The sequence below is a fragment of the Tursiops truncatus genome, chromosome 13 (assembly GCF_011762595.2).
Source record: "Tursiops truncatus isolate mTurTru1 chromosome 13, mTurTru1.mat.Y, whole genome shotgun sequence".
In the NCBI taxonomy this organism is placed as follows: Eukaryota; Metazoa; Chordata; class Mammalia; order Artiodactyla; family Delphinidae; genus Tursiops; species Tursiops truncatus.
The window spans coordinates 64,504,230-64,528,767 of record NC_047046.1 but is presented as its reverse complement, the minus strand read 5'-3'; the positions used below and the strand labels follow the sequence as shown (position 1 = coordinate 64,528,767).

General features: G+C 39.9%; 1 protein-coding gene across 2 annotated transcripts in view; it reads left to right on the top strand.

Moving 5' to 3' along the window:
- Positions 1 to 24,538, top strand: part of DYM (dymeclin) — a 372,239-nt gene that overhangs the window by 56,834 nt on the left and 290,867 nt on the right. For both annotated transcript variants that reach the window (XM_073790708.1, XM_019937032.3), the window contains exons 4-6: positions 2,350 to 2,443; positions 4,025 to 4,158; positions 15,683 to 15,755. In XM_073790708.1, coding sequence (XP_073646809.1) covers positions 2,350 to 2,443; positions 4,025 to 4,158; positions 15,683 to 15,755 — 301 coding nt within the window. The remainder of the gene's footprint in view (positions 1 to 2,349; positions 2,444 to 4,024; positions 4,159 to 15,682; positions 15,756 to 24,538) is intronic.

Below are 24,538 nucleotides of genomic sequence, written 5' to 3'. Positions count from 1 at the left end.
ATGTCTTTACATCCTTTTCAGAGCTAGGTTCCTCCTGAATTTGTCTTGCCTTTTTTCCCCTCTCAATTTTCTTATTGAAGAAAGTGGGTAGTAGAGTTTCCCACAACGTAGATTTTGTCGATTGCATCCTTATGGATTGTTAGCATGTCTCTGTCTTTTATATTTATGGTATGTTGGTTATTGGATCTTGGAGATCGTGGGTATTTTAGTGAGATACTGGGAAAGGTGGTTTCAGGGGCTGGAAGCAAGGTCAACCTCTCACCCCAGGTGGAAATCCTCTTTGTAATACCCTTGTCTGAGTATTACCTGGAATTTGCTTGAACTCCTGTGGAGATGGAGAATCCCTTTTTCACAAAACCAGTTCAGTTAACAGATTGCTGCAAGTTCAAGCTCTAGAGTTAAATGAGTTAGTTTTCCATTACTGAAGTATTATCATTACTTGAATTTTTACAGATGAAGAAACTGAGGCATGGGGAGGTTAAGTAAGTTGCCAGGTGTCACACAGCTAGTCAGTGCTGGAGCTGGACTTTGAACGTAGTCACGTTCTGTAGTCCAGTTCCATGTGCTTTTCTGCCTTCCTGTCAGACATCCCCTGTTCCTACTCTGGTCCTGAAGCACCTTCAACTTCAATGTAGCGTTTGATTTTTGCCAATTAAGTTTGATCCTGTTAAATTCCACTGAGGTATTTTGGAATATTGAGTCTACCATTGAGTATTGTTTTTGAAACATCATTAAGTGTACTTAATTTTATAAATTTATTACCCCATCTACGTCTTGTCCAAAAGAGTACTTTGGAAACTTAGAATGTCATCCACATTAAGAGAGGGAGTTCCGTTTGTAAGTATCTTCTTAGTACCTGACACAGTGCTGGGCAGTAGCTCCATGAAGACATGCTGAATGAATGAAAAGGGTACACAAAACTTTAATTACATCAGTCTAGTGGTCTTGGTTGTTCTTTCTAACAACACAGGGTTTTTTGTTTGTTATTTTAATGGCTAACCATAAAATTCAAATGATTACTTATAAAGCCATTCAATAATGAAGGGGCTGTTGAATGAACACAAGATTGTGAAGTTGAGATTCGGAAATATGGTTGAAGTCCTGTCAGCCTCAGCATTTTGTTTCAGTATTTTGTTTTGATTAACAATAGCTATGAAATATTAATTCATACGGAGACACACTTGCACACATTAACTGGGGTTTTTTTTTTGTTTAGTTTGGTTTTTTTTTTTGGCTGTGTCGCGTCTTAGTTGTGGCACACGGGACCTTTGTTGAGGCATGCGGGATCTGTCGTTGCAGTGTGCGGGCTTCTCTCTAGTTGTGGCCTGCGGGTTTTCTCTCTCTAGTTGTGGCACGTGGGCATGGTTGCCCCACGGCATGTTGGATCTTAGTTCCCCGACCCAGGGTTGAATCCATGTCCCCTGCATTGGAAGGAGGATTCTTTACCACTGGACCACCAGGGAAGTCCCCTACATTAACTGGTTTTTAAAAAATCCGTTTGTCTTGAAATCTCAGGATAGTCTTTCATTAAGCTAAACCCAAAGCTTAAAAGTAGGCAATTTTTGATTCAGAGTGAAACTCTAACAATATCTAATCACGTGTCTATTCTGAATTATGGAATCTGGACAAAAACCTGCCCTAACTTAAAACACAGTTTGCCCCTTGCTACTCACAGTGGGGCTCTCCACCCAGCAGCAATGGACATCACCTGGGAGACTGTCACAGCTGCAGAATCTCAGGACTCAACTTCACACATGCAGAATCAGAATTTAAACTTTAATGAGAATGCCAAGTGATTTAAATGCACATTAAACGTTGAGAAGCGCTGTCAACTTCAGTAGTGTAGGGTGGCCGTGGGATTCTCTACTTCCAGCAAGCTCCCAGGTAATGCTATTGCTGCTGAACCACACTTGGATTAGCAAGGTGCTATACATTTTATCACAATGAGAAGATTATACAGTTACTTGCATCTACTCTCAAGCTGTGACAAGAACACATACCCAGCAGATAGACCTGGGTTAATTGGACAGTTACTGAGCGCTAAGCAGGTGGGCTGTAATGGTGTACTTATTCCTCTGTATATCTTTTCTTTACAGTTTTGGATTCTGAGATGAGGTGGCTGTTTTCTCCTACAGTTTCTATCATTTCCATTTGTAAATCATTTTTCGTTGTTTAGAATTAAGACCAAACAGCAATCTCTCTCTTTGCTAATTTCCCCAGTTAGATTTGAAATTGACAATAAGGTTCATCCCTGAACAACTTCAATCTGACATTTGGCTTTATAAATGTTATGATATGCTCATTTTGATTTCGGTTCTTAACTTTTAAAAACCTTTTCTTCTCTTGCAGTTGAAAACAATCCTCGAACAGGAAACCTTGGTGCACTAATTAAGGTCTTCCTGTCTAGAACCAAAGAACTAAAACTTTCAGCAGAATGTCAGAAGTAAGCTGGATGATTAAATCACACTCTCTCTATATTTAATTTATATTTAACAGTATGATTTTTCATTTATTGGTAGAAATAGGTTATGGTCTTGGAATTGTTCTCATTATTAAGGCAAAAAGTAAAAGAGGTTTTAATTTACTGTCCAGGTCATTGTAGTGAGATTATAAATTTTGGAATCTGATTTCAGCATTTTAGACAATCTTTAGAAATATATTCTTTAAGAAGATTAATTGTGTAATTATTATTAAAAAAAGGTAATTTTCTCCCATTTCCACTGCTGGTTGTATCTAATTTAAATACAATAAGTCCCCTACATACGAACCTTTAAATTGCAAACTTTCAAAGATGCGAAAGTGTGTTTGCATGTCCAATCACGTAAGTTAGTTCACGTATCTGGCGTACATTGTCACATGTGTGCGTGCTCTACAAGTGGTCGTGCTTTTGTGTACTTTACAGTACTGTATAGAGTACCGTAGTACAGTATCTTTATTTCAAGCCCAGGATGTCTGGAAGCAAGCGTAAAAGCAGCGGTGATGTAGCTGGTACTGCTAAGAAGTGCCAAGTGATAACGATGGAAACAAAAGTGAAAACAATTTTGAGAGTGGAGCAAGGCGTGTGAAAAGTATTATAAACCTATTACAGTACGGTACTATTTAGCCAAGTTTGTTAGTTGGGTACCTAGCCTAGCTTTGGTTGGACTTAGACAAACAAATTGGACTTATGAACATGCAGTCAGAATGGAACTCATTTGTATGCAGGGGACTTACTGTAATGACTTAGTTTATTAATTCATTCCACATTTGTTTCCTTTATTTCTTTCATATTAGGTGAACGAAGGTTCAGATTAGATATTATGGTTTTATATTTATATAGTGGAAGATTCACCTTTTATCCACCCGAGCATTTTTTGAAACCATTTTTGGAGGGTAGTCTCTTAAAAGATTGCTCATTGCCCTGTTTCCAAATAATTTATATTGAATCCAATTAAAATTGTTGTGAGTCCATGATTATTAATACAAATAGCAGGTATTGTACTGTGCAGCTGGTGATGCCTCATTTAAAATTTTGGTTGTGGGGACTTCCCTGGCGATCCAGTGGTTAAGACTCCGAGCTTCCACTGCAGGGGGCATGGGTTCAATCTCTGGTCCGGGAATTAAGATCCCACATGCTGCAGGACGCAGCCAAAAAAAAAAAAAAAATTTTTTTGGTTGTGTATTTGCATATATTCTCTTTATGTTACTATAGTTTTTATGTTTTCTATTTTTAGTTTTCTTTTCTTTGAATTGCCTGTGTATGGGGCAGCTATAAAGTTAAGAACAAAGAGCAGTCATGCCTAAAGGAAAAAAATTTTAAAGTTGACTCACTGTAAAATACACAGAATGAAATATGAGGTAAATTATAGTAGATATCGTTGGTCCAGTGTCATAAATCATGAGCCATAAAAAAAAAGGTATGGACATTGTTCTAATATTACAAACGAAATAAGCAACATGATTGAGAAATCAGTGGACTAGAATAAAGTGATTGTGCTCATGATTAAATACTGATTCTTGTGTAATTTTGCTCTTTCCTTTCTAGCCACATCTTCATTTGGCAGACACACAATGCTTTGTTTATTATTTGCTGTTTGCTGAAAGTGTTCATTTATGAGATGTCAGAGGAAGAGTTACAACTTCATTTTACTTATGAAGAAAAATCTCCTGGCAGTTACAGTAAGTATTGCCTTTGAAGATGTTCTGGGATAACGTGTGTAACATGTAAGGATAGAATTTGAAGAATTAGAAGTATAATTTTGAAAATTCTACTTTTCCTCATAATTTTTTTTTGGCCGCGCCATGTGGCACGTGGGATCTTAGTTCCCCGACCATGGATCGAACCTGTGAACCCGGCAGTGGAAGCATGGAGTCTTAACCGGTGGACCACCAAGGAAGTCCCAATTTTCATTTTTAAGTGACCTGACACCATCACTCTTTCTTCCCCTATATTAATTTAAATGAGCCGAGGGCTTCCCTGGTGGCGCAGTGGTTGAGAGTCCACCTGCCGATGCAGGGGACATGGGTTCGTGCCCCGGTCCGGGAAGATCCCACATGCCGCGGAGCAGCTGGGCCCGTGAGCCATGGCCACTGAGCCTGCGCGTTTGGAGCCTGTGCTCCACAATGGGAGAGGCCACGACAGTGAGAGGCCCGTGTACCGCCAAAAAAAAAAAATGAGCCGAGACACTTATAATTTTTTCTTTTTTCTCTTTTTTTAAATAAGGGTGCCGGTAAGATTGAGACTTTTCTTTATTTTGACTTCTATGTATATGGGAAATAAAAATAAAAATCACAAATATTCCTTTCAGGAAACAAATGTCAATTTACATACCATTACTAGGCCAACACATTATTAAGGGAGACAACCAATCAGAATTACAGATTTTATAAATGTTAAAGGTTACTTTCATAGGACATAACAGTCTCTGAGTCTGGGTATCTCTGGGACTGTTTGATCAGAAATAATGTTTTTAAGTATAGTTTTATGATGCCAAAGTATATTGTCTTTTTCTGAAGATACAGGAAAAGTTTACTTTTTTCTCCTGATATTGCCGAAATTTTTTTTTTCCCCAGTAGTTAGGAGAGCCTATAGTTTTCAAGATCAACTGCTGGTGTTTCATTTCTTAGCATTAAAAGTTACAACTTGGAAAATAAAAGGGCGTAATGGGGTTATTAACAATTCAAATATGGGGAATGCGGTTTTGCACCTACCCTTCCCCATTGCTTCTCTCTTCCTCAAGGCAAAGGCACTGTTGCTTCTGAGTTTCCTGGGTTCATTTTTCAAAACACACCTCTGCCTTCATCAGGCTTTCTCGCCCACCTAGAGCTTTATACATTGAATATGTTTAATTTACTACCTTGATAATCAGCCTTCTATATTTGTTAAATATATACTGATGTTTAAATGGTTAGAGCTTTTAATCAGGACTGTATCTTGTATGTGTTAGTTTTGTTAATGCTAGGCTTTGTTTCTGTGGTACCAATAGTGCCAAAACATAGTTCTGTTTAGTGAGTTGCATTCCTTTCCAGGAAGTTCTGTCAGCAAGAATGGAGTGAACGTTTATCCCCGTTGGGCCTGAGAGCATAGTCCAACCAGCATCTGCAAACCCAATACTTTGTTTTGCATTATGTCACAAAAATTAAGCAAATATTGTGCTTTATTTAACACAATATCTTTTTTATTTTAATATAAAATCATTTTTTTCCATTACTTACCGTTGAGCAAATTGATGCACTTGAGAGATACACTGTGCTTATTTGGGGGCCAAACGTCTTGCCACAGTACCCTCTCTGTACCTGCACTCCCCGCTCACATCCAGGCTTGAGAAGCATGGTTTTGTTGTACATCCCAGGTAGCCTCATGTAGAGGCAGGACAAAAACGACACTCTTCAACCATGGCCACTTTATCAAGATGGTCATCTCACTGAAAGAGCTGCCTGTGAGGTTTGGTAATTGGTGATTTTGTGTGCTGACAGACTGTCCTGTTCCTTTATCCGGTTGGCAATTCAGGATTTTATACATGCTCTTTTGTTCTTTTCATTTGCAGCTGAGCTGCTGTTTGTCCACCAGCTTAAGTCCAGTGAACATCTCCTTAAGGTTAAAGACTGCTGTTTTTGGCATGTGTAATTATTTTCATCGTAGCCTTAGGTTGTTAGTTTGAGATTTCTACTTCTTATCACTAGTATAAGTCCTTTTTTATATTTTCTGTCAACGTCTTTTTACAGTTTGTAAAAGTGTGATAAAATTAAATGATTGCACAGATACTGTTGAATGGTAAAAAATGGAACCTCACTCTGAAAACATCCATTTGTTAGCCAGTATATGAATATCTGACTTAGGTGTGTAAAAGACTGTTCAGGGATAGGTAAGATACAGTGGTAAGGGTTGTTTGAAGGTTGAATTGACAAAAGTAGAGGGCCATCTGCAAACAATTGAGCAAATCAGCCAAGGCATTTTAGGATTGTTGGGTTACTACAGCATACTGAATTTTTTGTTTATCCCAACTCACTGTAGTACTGCCATGATCAGATCGATGTTGCTGCCATATTCAGTGAAGCCATCTTTACGGGGGTAGTATGACTCTTAGTCTGCTCTCAGTTTGTAATTGAAATTTGTGAGGATTTCATATTTGAACATCTTCCTGTAGGCTGTGTATGATGTGGTAGTAGATTGTTTGCTAGAGAGAATTTGTATCGTTATGCAAACATAGCTCTTTCTACTATTCCATGCCTTCGAGAATAGTTGAGGGGACAAAGCCAGCCCTAGGCAAAACTGTGAAGTACTACAAAATTGTTTGCATTCCCTTTGCCTTCAATGCAAGTTTTCCTTTCCTCTGTCTTGGTATTATGTCCTATTTTTGCTGATATAATAACTGATTTTTATTTTACATTTTTTATGCATAAAGCCAATCTTTTAAGTCCTTAGGGGCCTAAATCTGTTGCTGGCTTCTGCAGACACTTATGGTAGCTTGTTTCCTTATGTCTTTGATGGTGCTGACTTGTGAGCTTTTATTTGTTTGATCTTAACCTGAGGCCCCAAATAAGGGTAGGATTTGCATTTGCTTCTAAAGGGATCCAGGGGCTGTGCCCTAGGCCACTTCAGTTTCCTTCAGCAGTTCTTGGCTTAAGGTGGCTCTCAGGTTCAGCTTCCCAGTGGCAAGTCTGAAGACTTAGTCTCCCAGTAGCTGGCCTCATCCTCAGGGACACCCTACCCTTAGAGTTTGCTTATTGTTCAGTGTTTTACTCTGGATTCAAGCCATGGTTTGTTTGCTTGTAGCGGTGGTTCTTTTTGGTTATGGTGCTGGGGTCCTTGTAGATTTCCTTTACTTTGTGGAAGCCCATCAGTGCACTAAAGAGTGTATTTTAACCAAGAACTCGTTGTTTTGTACAGGAGGGCCCTTTGGAGTAACTGCTCCACAATACTGCTGCCAGTTATAGTTTCTTTACAGATATTTCTAATTTTTTAAATGAGGGAAGATACCTTAGGAGATTGAGAGACTGAAGATAAAAGCAAAAAAAAAAAAAAAAAGATGGGCGAGAAGCAGTAAAAAGGTCCAGGGAAGTAAGAGGCACTAGGATCTGGAGCACAGAGAGGGAACACAGGTTTGCTCTGGAAGAACATGCCGCCTGTGTCCCAGAAGGGGCAGGTGAGGAGGAGGGGGAGGAGGAAGGGCACCTGCCGAGAGCTGGGCGGAGCAAGACGTGTGGGCCTGAGGAGCTTGGGAACCAGTTAGCACAGCTTTGTGCAGAGTAGAAAGGGACTAGGCACGGGCTTCCCTGGTGGCGCAGTGGTTGAGAGTCCACCTGCCGGTGCAGGGGACGCGGGTTCGTGCCCCAGTCCGGGAAGATCCCACATGCCGCGGAGCGGCTGGGCCCGTGAGCCATGGCCGCTGAACCTGCGCATCTGGAGCCTGTGCTCCGCAACGGGAGAGGCCACAACAGTGAGAGGCTTGCGTACTGCAAAAAGAAAAAAAAAGAGACTAGGCACTTGTCAAGTCCAGGTAAAAGGCTTGCTTGACTACGTTAATAGTTCAACATATATTTATTTTTAAAAATCATTGATTTTGTAGGACTTGCTCTCAAGCATAGTAGATTAAACATACATGATCATCTTTGCTTTCTCCTGAAACCCCGATGAAAGATCAGTAAAGGGATTTTTAATAAGTTATGAATTTATTAGTTTAAAGAGAAAGAGACGGGGACACAATTTTTTTTTTTTTAAGTCTATTGAATTTGTTACAATACTGCTTCTGTTTTATGTTTTGTTTTTTTGGCTGTGAGGCATGTGGGATCTTAGCTCCCCAATCAGGGATCGAACCCGCACCCCCTGCGTTGGAAGGCAAAGTCTGAACCGCTGGACCGCCAGGGAAGTCTCCACAATATTAGTAACATTTTGCAAGTTGGAAAACTGAGTAATGCTGAATTAAACTGACCAGTGAAAGCTGGGAGCTAAATGCCTTCAGGGTTGGAGAACTTCAGAGAAAAGCCAGTTCTTGCTGCAGAATCCCGGAGATGCTTAGGAATTGGAAGTGCCAGGTGTCTCTGAAGGCAGACAACCAGGGGGATTGATGGAAAGATATCTCCCCTGTCATGTACAGTCATGGGACCGCCCCTTCCCCAGTTTAGTACTAAAATCTGCTCTCTGTAGAGGCTGGACCGATGGGGCCTCCCTCAGTGAGCTCTTGGGCACAGTGGAGGCAGTGGTGTACCGAGAATAGCGTTAAGAGAAAAGGCTACAAAGTGGAAGAGTGAGGCATCTTGACTTGGCTTCTGGAATGCTGGCACTGGGGTTTTACCCACCCCACTTTCTTTCCTGCCAGAAGACGAGCGGATACTCTTCTGGAGAAAATGAACCCAAAACAGGGAAAGACTTATAGAAACGGACATTTAGATGCCCCTCGATGAAGCAGCTCACAGCCCACCTGTGGGAACCACCCCGTGGCAGGCTGTGCCATTTGTCTCCCTCTAGCTGGTAGATGGGGAGTCAGGGATCCCATACAGGTGAGAAAACTTATAATTTGTGAGAGACCAAAACAAACAGAAGAAAAAAATTACATGAGATGGAAATTTATGGGGAAAAAAATCTTTAATCACACCTCTTCAACACAACCAATTTCCTTTTTATTCCCCCCTGGCTTAAAACCTTTTCGAAACTGTTTGGAATTACCTTCCCAGTCCGTGGTGTATTTGTTTTACTAAATGCAGTGGAGGTAAATCTCTCTCCTTTGAAAGTAGCTTTGATTTTTTCTGACGGCCGAGGTGCTTTGGCTCCCATGATGGCAGGGCTTTACTGCTCTTTCCTCCGCCTGAGCTGGTCCCTAGGGCCTGGGGCCGCTGTTGCTCAGCAGGTGAACCAGAAATTGTATTGTGGGGGGAGGTGAGTGATTTTGGTTTTATTTTTGTCTTAATATAAAACTTAATAGTTTAATCTCATTAGTTATAGATAAATAATGCAAAACCCCCCCAAAAAACTCCACGATAGTTGAACAATGTGACTCAGAGAAAAAAGAAAGCGCAGATTTATTCTTTCAAAATATTTAGCATATAAGATTTGTAATCTGACTTTGCAGAAGAATAAAGTGCTTCTAGGGACTCCTGACTTGTTCTTTGGTTATTTAATAGGTGATAGTGTGATTCGTGATATTTCTTTCTCTCCCCTTCTTTCTTTTATGTAATCAGTGGAACAAAATGAATTAAATTTTACTAATTGGCACATTTTATAATGAAACCTCATAGAGTATATTATCCTTGAGGGTAATTAGAAACATTTCTGTTCGACTGCAGTAATAGCAGTTGACCAAAATTATTGCAGATTTTATTGGAATGGTTGTGCGACACAGGTTTATAAATATTGTAATGCATGGAAATGTGGACCAGTTTTATTTTTAGAAAAGACTGAATCCATTTGCTTTTCCTTAATTAATTAATGGAGGCATATTTGATTTTGCTAATTAGACATTTAAATATGATTTTTAATACGTTAGAATAATCCCAGTATTAGCTTCACAGTTAAAATAGACAGTAACCTAGACTCTGTCATGTTTTTTCTGAGTAGAAGTTTATAGTAAGTATAATCTAGCTATGTGTCTTCATCTTAAGGAAGTCTTTTGCTCTGAACTTTCAGGCACTCTTTGCAGTGTAGCTCTGTTAATTCTTAAGTTTTAAGTACCTGTATTAGCACAGTATTGGGCAGCATTGAGAAACTGACAGTTTGACTTTCTGAATGCAAGGAAAACAATGATTAGCTCTGTCTTTTAATATTCCTTCTAATAACTACGTGTAACCTGATTTAATTGACCCATATGTTTCTTTTTTCTGGCTGCTGCTTTGTTTTCCTTCAGTGCTGTTTTTTCCCCTTCCTCGAATGAGTGCTTAAAAAATTTTTCTTTTCTCTCTCTTCCCCACCCCTCCTCCCCCCAACTCTGATGGAAGGCGTTTGGTTATGACAGTATTTTATTATCTCTGGTTGTCTCCCTAAGGCCAAAATAAGAGAGTTGAATCTTAGTCCGTGATTCTGAATGGGTGCCGAGCAGAAAGCACTAACAGGGACTGGCCACAGCTTAGTTTCAGGTGTAGATTTATTAGAGCTGTGAGGGACCATAAATCTTGTCTTTCTTTCTCTTTCTTTGCACCTTTCTCTGCTGACGCTCATAGGGACCCGGGAAGTAGCATTTGGGCTTTAAAATGGGAGAACCTCAGGGATAGGGGTGGGATTTCAGTGACGTTGATCAGCAAACTATTCGTAATAAGAGTCTGTATTTATTAGTTGTTTGAGATTATTTGTAAATTGGATATTTAAGTCAAGAACTTGAGTATGTGTTGATGAATGTGTAGGCGAATGTGTAGGCTGTCACCTTGACGTGTAAAGTAATATGTGGTATTTATAATAGTTATTATAGTGGTATTTATAGTGGTATTTATAATAATAAAGTAATATGTGGTAAAGTAATATGTGGTATTACCAATATGTGGTATTTCCAATCTGCCCCCTAACGGGGCTCAGAGTACTCACTTACCAGGTATTTGTATTTAGGGTCTTCAGTGAAACATGGATTGGTTGACTGGATTTTTTTCCGAGCTTGTAGAAACAGGTCTTTATAGAAGTAATTTGTAAGGTGTTTTTTTTTTTCTCCTTTGGAAGTCTGAATTTGGTTAAATCTGAATTCTGCCACTTACTCTAAGTAAGCTAACCTCTCTGAGCCTTGATTTCCCATCTGTAAAGTGATGATGATCATACCTGCTCCTTAAGGGTTATTGTTAAGATTAATGTGAGCTAGAGAGAATGGAATGCTCATGATTTAAAATATTAAAATATTTAACTGGAGATATAGAGGCAGTTAAAAACCCTTTAAGAGATTAAAAAAACAGCTCTAGGTTATAAAAGTTCACAACACAGTAAACACGCTGAATCTCTGCAAATTTCTTTACTCAAAGAACATCAGTTTACTTTGTCATGAACCTGCAAATTTCAAGGACTTTTAAGATTCTCTTTCCTGTGAGAAATGCATGAATAATTTTTGGCAGGTGAGTTTTATATTTACTTGTTTTTATTGAAACTAAGGAAGATATTTGGCCTCACATGAAAGCTAAGTGATATAAATGCTGCTTGGAAACTAATGCAATATGAGTGACTTGCTTAATGTAAAACCTGCTAAGCAGTCACTCTTCACTTGCTCTGAAATTATTTGCTTCTAGATTAGCCCCAGAAATAAGAATATAGTATTATGGAAGAATGTTTTTGCTTTAGTAAATGGAAGTTGTCAGAGATTTCACCTGGAATTTGCTTATTCTTGCCTTTAGTTTTGTTAGAACTTTGGCCTTGAAATGCTACTCTTTACTTGTATGAAATGGATTTATCATTATTTTCATTAGTATTGTATTACATTGATAACGAAGCTGTGTATGTACTCCTTAATTAACTAGCTGTAAACTTGGCTGAGGTCATGATGTGAATGGCACATGGAACCAAAGAGAGGATCCTTGTCGCCATTTTAAGATTTGAAAATTAGATGTGTTTATACCCCGGAAGGAAAAAAATCCAATCAAGCACCATCTGTGTGTCCTGAGTACTTGTTCCCTCACCGTCTGTAATTAAAACACTTGTGCTGGGGACTTCCCTGGTGGTCCAGTTAAGGTCCGGTTAAGAATCCGTCTTGCAATGCAGGGGACGCTGGTTCGATCCTTGATCGGGAACTAAAATTCCACATACTGTGGGATCTACTGAGTATGTAGAACGCGCGTGCCACAACTACTGAGCCTGCGTGCCACAACTAGAGAGCCCGTGTGCCACAAGTACAGAGCCCTTGTGCTCTGGAGCCTGCGTGCCACAACTAGAGAGAAGCCCATGTGCCACAACTAGAGAAAAGCCTGCGCATCGCAACGAAAGATCCCACATGCCGCAGCTAAGACCTGACGCAGCCAAATAAATAAGTATTAAAAAAAAAACCTTGTGCTGGCTGCTTGGCTGAACCAGGGGTATATTATTAAACTGGCTAATTTATTTGGTCTAAAATGTTCTTTAGGGAATCAGTGAGTGACTTTAAATGTTCTTGCTGGGTCTGGGTCACCACATTCTCTGGGGTAAGCCAAGGAATGACAGTTCAGCAAATAAGTATTATGTATTATATGCCAACAAACCAACTTGTTGGAACCGGTTGTTAACTCGTTTGGGTTATGTTGGACAGCTTTTTTTTTTTTAAGATGTATTTATTATTTATTTATTTATTTTAGGCTGCGTCGGGTCTTAGTTGTGGCACGTGGGATCTTTTATTGTTGCGGTGCGCGGGCTCTTTGTTGTGGTGTGCGGGCGTCTCTCTAGTGGTGGTGTGTGGGTTTTCTCTTCTCTAGTTGTGGCGCACACGTTCCAGAGCGTGAGGGCTCTGTAGTTTGCGGCACGTGAGCTCTAGTTGAGGTGCGAGAGCTCAGTAGTTGTGGCACACGGGCTTTAGTTGCCCGGCGGCATGTGGGATCTTAATTCCCTGACCAGGGATCGAACCCGCGTCCCCTGCATTGTAAGGTGATCCTGTTGGACAGCTTTGGCAGAGAGAGATTTAGTTATATCTTGTCCTGACTTTCTTCACTAGTTGAGCTATAAGCCTACCACTTCTAGAATGAGATTTAATGTGGTTATTGAACTTGATTCTTGCTGTGTATTCTTTTTAGCATTGATTCGTGTCTTCAGCGTGAAGGAGTAATCTCTTCGAGCTTTGCACTGACCTCTCAGAGGGCTACTGTGCCAGTTCTATTTTTGGCAAGGGAGGAAGGAATTTCTTCATACTTTCTAATGATACCAGGTGATACTGTGGTCTAGAAAAACAGAATTGCTAAACTTCGTTTTGAGATTCCAAGTGCTTTGATGTTTTGGAAGTAACCACTAGATTTGGACTTAGATGCCTGTGTTCACTTCAGTGAACACGTATTGAGTGTGTATCATGTGCCAAGTTCTTTGTCAGTCATCACCCTGAAGAAGGACAAAGTCTAATAGGGGCCAGCTTTACATGTAGTCAGAAACTAAGATAGTGCAACCAACATTTATAATAACAGACAGATGCACAAGGCATAGATGCTGTGTAGGTGATTATTTTTATTCAGGGTGAGGCAAGAGAGTTGGATTTTATGGAGGAGATGAAGACTGAGGATGGTTCAGGTAGATAAAGTTGGGCTTTAAAAAAAAAAAAAACAAAATCAGGTTTTTTGGGCATTCCAGGAAGAGAGAATGTAATTGTAGGAGGCATGATACGGCATGTATTAGGCAGCTTGGCACTGCAGGAATATAAATCACGAAGGGAGTAATGGCGGGAGATAAAGATAGAAAGGGATTCAGGGCTTGTATCTTGCAGGGTCTGACATACTGTAGTTTGGGGCTTTGAGTTTTTTCTGATGTGTAGTAATCAGCTTAAAGCAATTGACAAGATCTAAGCCAGGAGAATGAAAGGATGGAATTTAGTTAGCTCCCTCTGATAGCGATCTGGGGTTTGGATTGGAGAGGAGTAAAATTAGAGGTAGGAATACTAGTTAAGAAGGTTTAAAGAAGTTCCAGAATGAGTTTTAATTTAGTAAATTTGTTTAAAATGATGACATAATGAATGAAAGAATGACAAGGAGTTAAGGAAAGAGGAAATATCAGAGGGGCAGACTGTGTAATTGAGAGGACCTAGAGACTGATTGGTTATAAAAAGATGAGTAGGAGAGAATCATCTGGGTTTGGGGCTTGGGTTACTGATGTAGTCACCAAAAAGGACAATAAAGAATAAAGAACTGGATTTGAAGTGTTGGGAAAGAGGAGTTCAGTTTTGAGTGTGTTGAGGTTGAGGTACCAGTGAAGTATCTAGGTGGAGGTGGCCGGGAGGTAAGTAGATATAAAAATATGACGTGCAGTGGAGAGGCTGAGAGGAAAACCATAGACTTAGGAATCACCAGCGTGTAAGTGATGGTTGATGAAGGGAGAACACAGGGAGTGAGACATGAAGAGAAGAAACCCGGTGGTGGAATTCTGGGGGAACATGTCAATGTTGAAAGGCATTCTGAGGTAGCAGATACTGGGAATGAATAGGAAAAGTAGTAGGTTAGAAAGAAGGCATAGGGACTGAGAGAAGAAAGAACTTCATGAAGGAGTAGGTGTCAGTAATGTCCAAAGCCAGGAGCCACATGAGATCCTGATTGGCTTTGGAAGTTAGAAGGTCACTTGGCTTAGAGACGTTTGGGACAGAGGAGCATTTCTATTGGAACAGTAATTTGTAACCTACCTTCGCTGCTTACTTATTCTGTGACTTGGGAAAGTCTTTGGCTCTTTGTCTTTGGCTCTTTGTAAAGAGGTGGTTGGCCTCTTAGCGGGTTTCATTCTGTGATTGGTGGGGCTCCATGGGTTCAGAGAAGGCACTTTGAGGCTCATCAAGGAGATCAAGGGTCAGGTCAGATATTCGTTGGGGGAGAAGGTGCAGATAGTCTAGTCCTGATTCAAACAGAGCGGCTGGAGCAGCTTGAATTTGTATCTATTTTATCTATTTGACTTTAGTATCAGATTTTATTTGAAAAAACATAGTGCGGTATAAGAAACTTGAAAACTACTTGCCTACAGAAGCCATAGTTAACCTTCAAGCATTAAAAGAGATAGAATAAATAGCTGGTGATCAAAATTCCTCTACTAGGGCTTCCCTGGTGGCGCAATGGTTGAGAGTCCACCTGCTGATGCAGGGGACACGGGTTCGTGCCCCGGTACGTGAAGATCCCACATGCCGTGGAGCGGCTGGGCCCGTGAGCCATGGCCGCTGGGCCTGTGCGTCCGGAGCCTGTGCTCCGCAACGGGAGAGGCCACTGCAGTGAGAGGCCCGTGTACCACAAAAAAAAAAAAAAAAAAAAAAAAAAATTCCTCTACTAGATGAAGATTATAATAGATGCTGACTTGCTTCATGACATAGATTTTATTCAGAGGTCAACATTAGTGTTCGAGTTTCTGTAATAATAATTATTCTTATTTTCATTAGGAATGAAAACTAAACTTCTAAATAACTGAATTCTAGGGACTTCCCTGGTGGTCTACTGGTTAAGACTCTGTGCTTCCACTGCAGGGGGCCCGGGTTCGATCCTGGGTTGGGGAGCTGCATGCCACATGGCGTGGCCAAAAAAAAAAAAAAAACAAATTATGAGCTGAACAACCGAATTCTGTTTTACACTTTGTTCAAAAACGTTTTATGTGTCTTACCAGGTTCTGACTCAGAAGATCTTTTGGAAGAATTGCTGTGCTGTTTGATGCAGTTAATCACTGATATTCCACTCTTGTAAGTTCTGGCTAAGCCAGGATTAGTTTTATCTTCTTTGTATATTGAAGATGGTAATTGATCATGTTGAAGAGTTTGTGGGTTGTGGTGTAGTACTTTCATGTATGCTTTTTATGTATGCCTCCGTGTACATCCATGGGCTTCTTCTATCTCTCTTGCCTAATATTTAGACTCTGACGACCTGTCATCAACACAAGAATTTTATGTTGTTGAGGGGAAAATAAGCTCTTTAGCAATACTGAGCATATGATAGGCACAGAATTAATCTCTGTAAACAAGGGTTTGAGAGGGAAACAGTTAAATCTAGTATATATGTGGTAGATGCAGGTAGTTTTCCACCCGTTATTTGTTCTCCCCTTCTTCCTTGCTTCCTGATTTTATTGCTATATCTGGCCTTTTTTGGAGAGGTCAGATTTCCATTTCTAGCCTTTCTTGAAGCTATGTGTGGTCAGTGAGATGTGGGGGGGAAGTCCTCAAATGAAACTTATGGGTGCAGCTCTTTAAGGGGACCTGACTCATCTAGGAGGCATACGTATATTTTTGTTTGTGAGAGCCCACTTTCCTGCTTTCTGGAATGTGGACAGGGTCTCTTTAGAGTTGTGTTGAACATCTTGGCACCAAGAGCTAAGAGACTCAGAGAAAATTCTGCTTTGATGTCATTGAGCTGCTGAACCAAAGTCATCAACTACTACACCTCCTCCCCCTACCCCATACCCCACCCTTGGAATTCTCATGTGAGGAAACTAGACCCTTATTTGTTTACACTGTTACAACTAGATTTCTGTCACTACAGCTGAATGCAGTCTCTGTGTGATTCAAAATGTCTGTTACTTTTAAAGCAGTTACTCTCAACCTTTTTTTCTTAATTGCCTCTCTGAAGTCCTAATGAAATTTGAATACTCCAGATACACTGAATATCTGTGTATTGTGCTATGGCCTTTTTGAGGGCCACACATCATTATAATATCTATGAAGTTTTTCACCTCTTAAGAACGAATTTTCACCCTCTTGAGGGTGATCTCGACCCCCGCATCGAGAATGCATATTCTATTTTATTTATTTTTTAATTTTTGGCCACACTGCACAGCATGCGGGATCTGAGTTCCCCGACCAGGGATCAAACCCATGCCCCTTGCAGTGGAAGCTTGGAGTCCTAACCACTGGACCACCAGGGAATTCCTGAGAATGCATATTTTAAAGGAATTATTTTTTGAAATAAAAAAGTAGATTTTTAAGATTTATCATCACAGAATCTCAGTCTATGTGGGGATATCGTTGGAAATGTGCCACTTGCCTGTGGCCCAAAAAGGAAAGACAGGTATTTGTGAGAAAACATGCTCCTGGCCTCTGTTGTGCACAAGTGCAGCATCCAAAATTGTAATATAGATTTAGGAATGAGAGCCACCAAAGCCTGTTGTGATTTGGTCTGGTGACGTGCAGCCTGGAAGGTAGGGCTGAGACAACTGAGGAATCACTGACAGGGACGGGCACGGGAAAAGTGTCCCAGGCAAGTTGAACTCTTGTGACAGACACAGCTCTTTGCATGCCTGGTATCCTTTCTCCCCTTCCTCTCCAATATTTTTGGGGGCAGGGTGTGCCCAGCTTAGTTTTCAGGCACTTTGGGAACTAAATATGGCTCTGTGACACAGTTTGAGCCAATTACACGTAAGCAGAAGTCATGAACTTGCAGAGCATGTACCTTCAGCCCGTTGCCCTTGGACCTTCTCTTCCTTCCTGGATGTGGAGGCAGTGTTTGGGCCATGTTGAAACTATGAAGATGGGCGCCACACACGAAGAACAGTGTCCCAGCAGTGTGGGATACTGATAAAGTTATAGAACCATTACACCAACCCTAGATGGCTTATCTTTGGATTTCTCCTTATGTGAAAAGAGCAAACAGTTATTTTGGTTAAGCCACTGTGGCTATTAGCTTTCTGTTACTTATGGTCAGATGTGGGAAGGGGAACACATATATTGCCTGCTATTTGCATATCACAGTATGTGTGGTGCTTCATGTGTTCCTGATTTAATTTTAAAAGTAACACTACCTCTATTACATTTGTTGTTACCAAATACCAGCAATTTTGTATATATCCTGAATGAGTGCCTTTTGTTGTTGTTGTTGTTGATAAAATGTCATGGTAAAGTTAAGGGGGATGGAAATGATAAATCCCTTTAGATAGTAAATAAGCTGTGAGTGAATACAGTAAATAGACCAGCCACTTAAACACTCTTGGGGAGGAAGCAGTGTTGTAATAAATCAAACATTTTAGTGTTTTATGTGTTTATACTTTTTAAATGAACTGAAAATGCACAGACAACCAGATGTCTTGTATTATGTACACTCAGCTTTAACCAGCTGCTGAAACAATTTCTTATGATTTAATGTTCTTGGAACTCCATCCTACAAAAAGGTTTGTCTTGGTAACAGTTTCCATGTGAAACCAACCTACTCTTTAAATGTTTCATCTACTATAACCATAGTGCAGGGTTACCAATCAGCTTATAATTTAAGGAGGAATGTTAACCTGTGAAAACTGAGGATGGTCTAGACACACCTGACTATCATCAGTCTCGCTATAAACGTTGAGGTTTAACATTGGCATGCCAATGCTACATTAGCGGGTGAACAGCAAGAGGAAACTAATTTTAATCGCCATCGTGGGTAATGCAAAACTAGCTTAAACGTTTTGTTTGAGACTATGAAATCACTCTATTAATATTGAAAGCAAATGATTACCAAGAACAGAGGTAGATAGACATTTAGAAATCTATACATTTTAACTGATACTTCATCATTAAGAGAACAGGATCAACTGTGGAAGCTTAAACTCCCAGAATTTGTAGGAATTCATTTGTAATGAAAATGGACCTTTAAGTAGTAAGTGGATACTGCTTCTCAGTTTGGATTTCTTGATAAAATATTAATTCTCTGAGGTGTTAGTCTTCAAAGACAGATTCAAATTACACACCTTCCAGGAATCCTTCCTTAACACCACACCTCTCAGCGTTTATATATGTATTTAAAAGAAAGATTAAGTCAGGCACCGTCTTGTGACTTGACATTTTTTAGTGTATATTGGGTTGATCCAGTAGAATTGAAATGTCTTCCAAAAGTAAAACCTTGTCTTTAATTGTTATACCTTCTTGATCTCAAGGAGTTGAATGAGAGAGGAATAAGGTACAATAAAGGTATGTCCCTCAAGATACTAATGGAGAGTGTAATGGAACATGGTCGGCAGGCCAGGGTTGAAAGCACACACTTAGAATTTGTGACACTGGTTTGCTTCTTTCAGTGTTACCGTGAGGGTTGAATGAGACCCCGTGATTCTTCCCAGTGATGGAGTTTAGGTGGGGCCCTAGCAGCATAAGCAGTTACCTTGTATGGGCCTAATACTTACATTTTGAGGACTGCTTATGATGCTTTTTTATTATGAAATAGAGTTTATTTTGAGAACTTGAACTGGATGTCTTTCCTTGTCTTTTTGTCTCTGTTCGTTGCTATTGTTTTTGTCAAAGCTATCACTCTTAGCTGTTTACAATGATGCCATTGTGAAGAACAGGCCCTACTCCTTGCCTCTGTGCCCTCACTCTGGACACGTCCTGAGAGGTCTGCTTAGAGTGGGCCTTTCTGTGGGCTCCAGCCCCTTCCTCTGAGATCCATTTATGTGTCTTCTCCTTTATCCACCTGTGAGCTCAGTAAGGAGGATTGAGACGGCTTAATTCTCAGCCTGGCCCTGGTGGGCAGATTTTTTAATTCTATAATTTAAGAAACTTTAGTTTTTTCATGTTATATATTGATAAAGATACCATATTCAAACTGGATTGCCTTCACCGCCTTTTCCAGGAGTGTGTGTATGTCTGTGTAGTGGGACTTTGCTGCTTCGGTGCAGGGGTATCTGATGTCATCTGCTGACCTTGTCCATGTTACTCATTCTGCTTCAGTAACGCTGGTGTCCTTGCTAATTTGGAACATGCCAACCCACTGCTGTCTTCAAGGCCTTCGACCTTCCTTCTGCTGCCTTGCATATCTCTCTTCAGACATCTGCATGGCTCTTGTCCTGACCTCCTTCAAGCTTCCTTCTGCTCAAAGTTCTGCTTCTTAGAAACAGCCCCTCTGACTACCCTAAAATAGCACGCTTCTCATTTTCTGTCCATTTTTTAAAAAAATATTTATTTATTTATTTGGCTGTGCCTGGTCTTAGTTGCAGCATGCAGGATCCTTAGCTGCAGCATGTGGGATCTAGTTCCCTGACAGGGAATGAACCTGGGCCCCTGCATTGGGAGTGTGGAGTCCTAGCCTTTGGACCACCAGGGAAGTCCCTTTCTGTCCTTTTATCATGCTTTATTTTTTTGTCCTAATACTTATCACTGCTTCTAATTAATTAATTTATTCATTTTTGGCTGCATTGGGTCTTCGTTGCTACGCGCGGGCTTTCTCTAGTTGCAGCGAGCAGGGGCTGCTCTTCGTTGTGGTGCGTGGACTTCTCATTGCAGTGGCTTCTCTTGTTGCAGAGCAGGCTCTAGGCGCGTGGGCTTCAGTAGTTGCAGTAGTCGGGCTCAGTAGTTGTGGCTTGTGGGCTCTAGAGTGCAGGCTCAGTAGTTGTGGCGCATGGGCTTAGTTGCTCTGTGGCATGTGGGATCTTCCCGGACCAGGGCTCGAACCCGTGTCCCCTGTACTGGCAGGCAGATTCTTAACGACTGTGCCACTAGGGAAGCTCGTATCACTGCTTTTCATACGAAATTGGAATGAAAGCTACATGAAAACAAGGGCTCTTCCTGCGTTAACATTTGTTTTGCTCACTGCTGTCCCCTTAGTACTCAGGTTAGCCTGGCAAGTGGAAGACTCAAAAAATATTTGTTGAATGAGTAAATCCGTGGGAGCACAACCTATTCAATGTGCTTAAATATTTTGTTTGTTTCTCATCATCTGGTCTATATGGAAACACAGTAGTGTGCTAAGGCATATTCCATTGCAGATATAGTGGCTCAAAGCCCCTTGCAGTTGGTACATTATATTATAAACACTAGGTATCTTATAGACCTTAGCAGTGGAAAGAGGCTACTAGAAACCGAAACACTGAGAAAGTACATCTGACAATATTTAAGGAAATGGTATATTAATTAGCTATAAATGCTGACTAGTCTGGAGCCATTTAGTTTAGGGATGGACAGTCAGCATTGTATCTCAGTAGTCTCCCAGATGATCCCTTCACAATATAATAATTTCCTTTTCATTAAGTTCATCCACGAAAACATATGTTATGAATATACTAAACTATGTGTATTTACGGTACTGGGCCCTGGGCAAAGAAAGGTATGACTTTGGAAGAGCTTAGAGATGGATAGATGCGTAGAAAGATAGCCCAGTAAGAGGAACAACTGATCCATGCTGCAGTCATTGGGAGCTGTAGTGATGAGCAGCGGCCAGGTCTTCAAGGAGGCAGAAAGGAGCTGCATAGGGACCTCTTGGATGCGTCTAATGTGTTTGGAGAATCACAAGTGTATTCGTTTGATTAGAGGGGAGGGTTTGTGGGAGACTAGGGCTGGAGAAGCTATGTGGTTTGATGGAGTAAAGACTTGAATGTTAAAAGGACTAAATGTTTGATTAGGTTTAGGGTTCTCTTTATTAAGATATTAAAGAACATAATATATATATTTTAGAGCTAGTTCTCTGAAATCCATTTTGGATGTATTTGGGGAGGGATGAAACTGATTAAGAATCTTATTGGTAAAATTAACTTTACTGGATTTATGAAATGTAATGAAATACACATTTATTCGACCCATAGTTGTTGGTATTGGCTTAGATGTTATACTTTGGAAAATCTGAATATTGAAAACTTTTGGTGGCAATGGTGAAGTAGGTGGTTCAAGAACCTGAAGAGCCATAAACAGTTTCTTTATGAAGTCTGCAAGTTTTTGAGAGTGAAGGAACTGGAGAGACCCACGTTGGCAGTGAACGGCCTAACTGTTGGGAAAATGTCTTTGTACGGCCCTGCATGTTGATACCCAGACTCTTCTCAAATCCAGCCTCAGCAGAGTGGGTAGCTAAAACAAGTCAGCATTTAAGTTTTAGGTGCTGTAAAGTAAATATCTGGTGTAGCTTTCTGATTGAATTAGATGTTTAAGACATTACAAGCACTGAATTAAAGATGATAGCATTTTCAAATACCAAAACAGAATTAAGTTCACAATAGCTTATTAGTTTGAAAATTGATTTCTGGTGCCTCTGGGAAAAAAATCCCGGTTAAAAAATTTTAATATGTAAGCCTTTACCAGGTTTATTGAAGAAATCTGACTGAGATGTATCCAGTACCACAAATGTTGATATTATAAACTATGTGCTCAGATTGTTCATAATTGCATTATTGAGTGTTGTCAAGAAGTGTAGGAGACATTATGTATTAGGAAAAAACACCACTAATTCTGCATCCAGAAGGTAGTGTTTGAATCCTAGCATTACCACTCATCAGCATTGTCACTCCAGGCCTCAGTTTTCTCATTTTAAAATTGGGGTTCGTAGATCATAGACTGTCGCTTGGAAAAGACATTTGAACACGTCTGGTTCAGTTGTTTAATAGTTTAGATGTGGAGATTGAAGTGCTTGGGTTTGGAGATCAACTCATGTAGCCATTGAAGGAACAGCCAGGCAAGTTGTTAGTTTAATACACCATGTCCTGAGCTGCAGTAGAGGGGCCTGCAGCTGAGAGGGAGCATCTCATCCTGGGATGAGGTGTGTCTAGCGCTCTCACTGCCTAATCTGTTGCTTAGGATTGCGTTGAAGACCAAAGTAATGCACTGGAAAATGCTTTTATAAATTTTAAAATGCTTTATGATTATAAAACTGTGTTGCTTTACACATACTAAGTACTTAAGAAAAACAATATGTTTGCTTCTGAGTCAATTTTCCTATTTTAAACTTCTCAGTAAAAAGTAATAGCACTTGGTCATTAACAAGTATAGTGGTCATAGGACGCAGCATGTCTGAGATTCAAAAGAACAAGGCTGAATAGTTTGTGTGGGAACCGAAGTAAGTTCCTGTTGGGTCAGGCTGCTTGGAGGAGCTTCTCTGACTGCTTTGGAGGACTGGTTCTAGGCTGGCATTAGGTGTGAGAGATTAGCAGCAGCTACAGCAGAGTCCTGAATCCTGACTGTCATTTTGCCTGTGTTTGCATGTTTCCTTGTAAGTTGTGGACTGTTTAGAGGCGTATAATCATTGAATTTTTTAGAACTAGAATTAAGCTTATTTTATACATTTTCATTTTATGTATAATGGCACTGAAGTAGAGAGAAAGGAAGTGACTTTCCTAAGGTCAGTTTGCAAGAGTCTTAGGTAGCTCAGCCCTGAAAATGTTGAATCTCTGCCTTCAAAGAATTTCTACTCTTATGAAAGCAAGACTGGTACAGGATGCTTTTGTTAATTTCTTTTGCTGTTATTAATACACGTATAGCAAAATATGAATGAGGTGGTTTGATACTAATAACTACAACTTTTAATTCTACCAACAGTCAAACAATTGATTTTCTTTTCCTTTTTAATTTTTTGTGTTACTTATATAAGTTAATTCTTTACAGAGTGATTTCTTTTTTGGGCACAGTCTAGATTGCATTACCTTTGGATATTTCATGCTAGTCATTAATGCTGATGCAATTATTTTAAATTGTAACGTATGTATGCACATGGTTTGGGAAGACAATCAAATAGCACAAAGGGCTTATGATGAGAACAAATCTCCTTGTCCTATATCCCTTTGCTCTCCAGAGACAGTCATTTTTTGTTTTTGACTATTCTGGTGGTTTATATAAATCTTTACCCTTATCTTACCTTTATATGTATTTCTAAATAATATGACACTATTTCTTTCTTTTTTTTTTAATTAAAGGCTTTATTTTTCAGAGCAATTTTAGATTCACAGCAAAATTGTGCAGGAAGTACAGAGTATTCCCATACCCTTCCTCCCACACATAGCCTCCCCTGCTATCAACATTTCTCACCACAGTGGTACATTTGTTACAGTGGATGAACCTACATTGGTACATCATTATCGCCCAAGTCATAGTGTACATTAGGGTTCACTTTTAGTGTGTTGTACAGTCAGTGGGTTTTGACATATGCATAATGACATGTATCCACCATTACAATATCATAAGTGTACTTTCACTCCCCTAAAAATCCTGTGTGTTCTGCCTGTTCATCCCTCCCACGCCCTTAACCCTTGGTCACCCCACTGATCCTTTTACTGTTTCCGTATTTTCACCTTCTCTAGAGTGTCATATAGTTGGAATCCTACAGTTTGTAGCTTTTTTAGATTGGCTTCGTTCACTTAGCAACATGCATTTAAGGTTCCTCTGTGTTCGTGGCTTAGTAGTTCATTTCTTTTTAGCACTGAATAATACTCCATTGTCTGGATGTAGTACATATACATACATTCACTTAATGCATATATACAGATATAGTCCTCATTTAAGTCTTAGAATTGGAGTTAAGTGTGACCATTTTAAAATTTGATAAAAATATAATAAATTTGGTAAAAACTTGTTCCCTAAAGGGAGTATATCATTTATAGTCCCACCAAAAACATTTAACAGAGCCTTGCCAATATTGTGTATTATAAAATTTTTCGTGTGCTAAAAATGGAAATCATATTGTGATCTTTATATGCATTCACTCATTACTAGTGAGGCTGAACATCTCTTCATATATTTAAAAGCCATTCATAACTTTCGATGAAAGTTTAGCAATCATTTCTAGTTCTTGAGAGCTCTTTCTCTCTGATTGT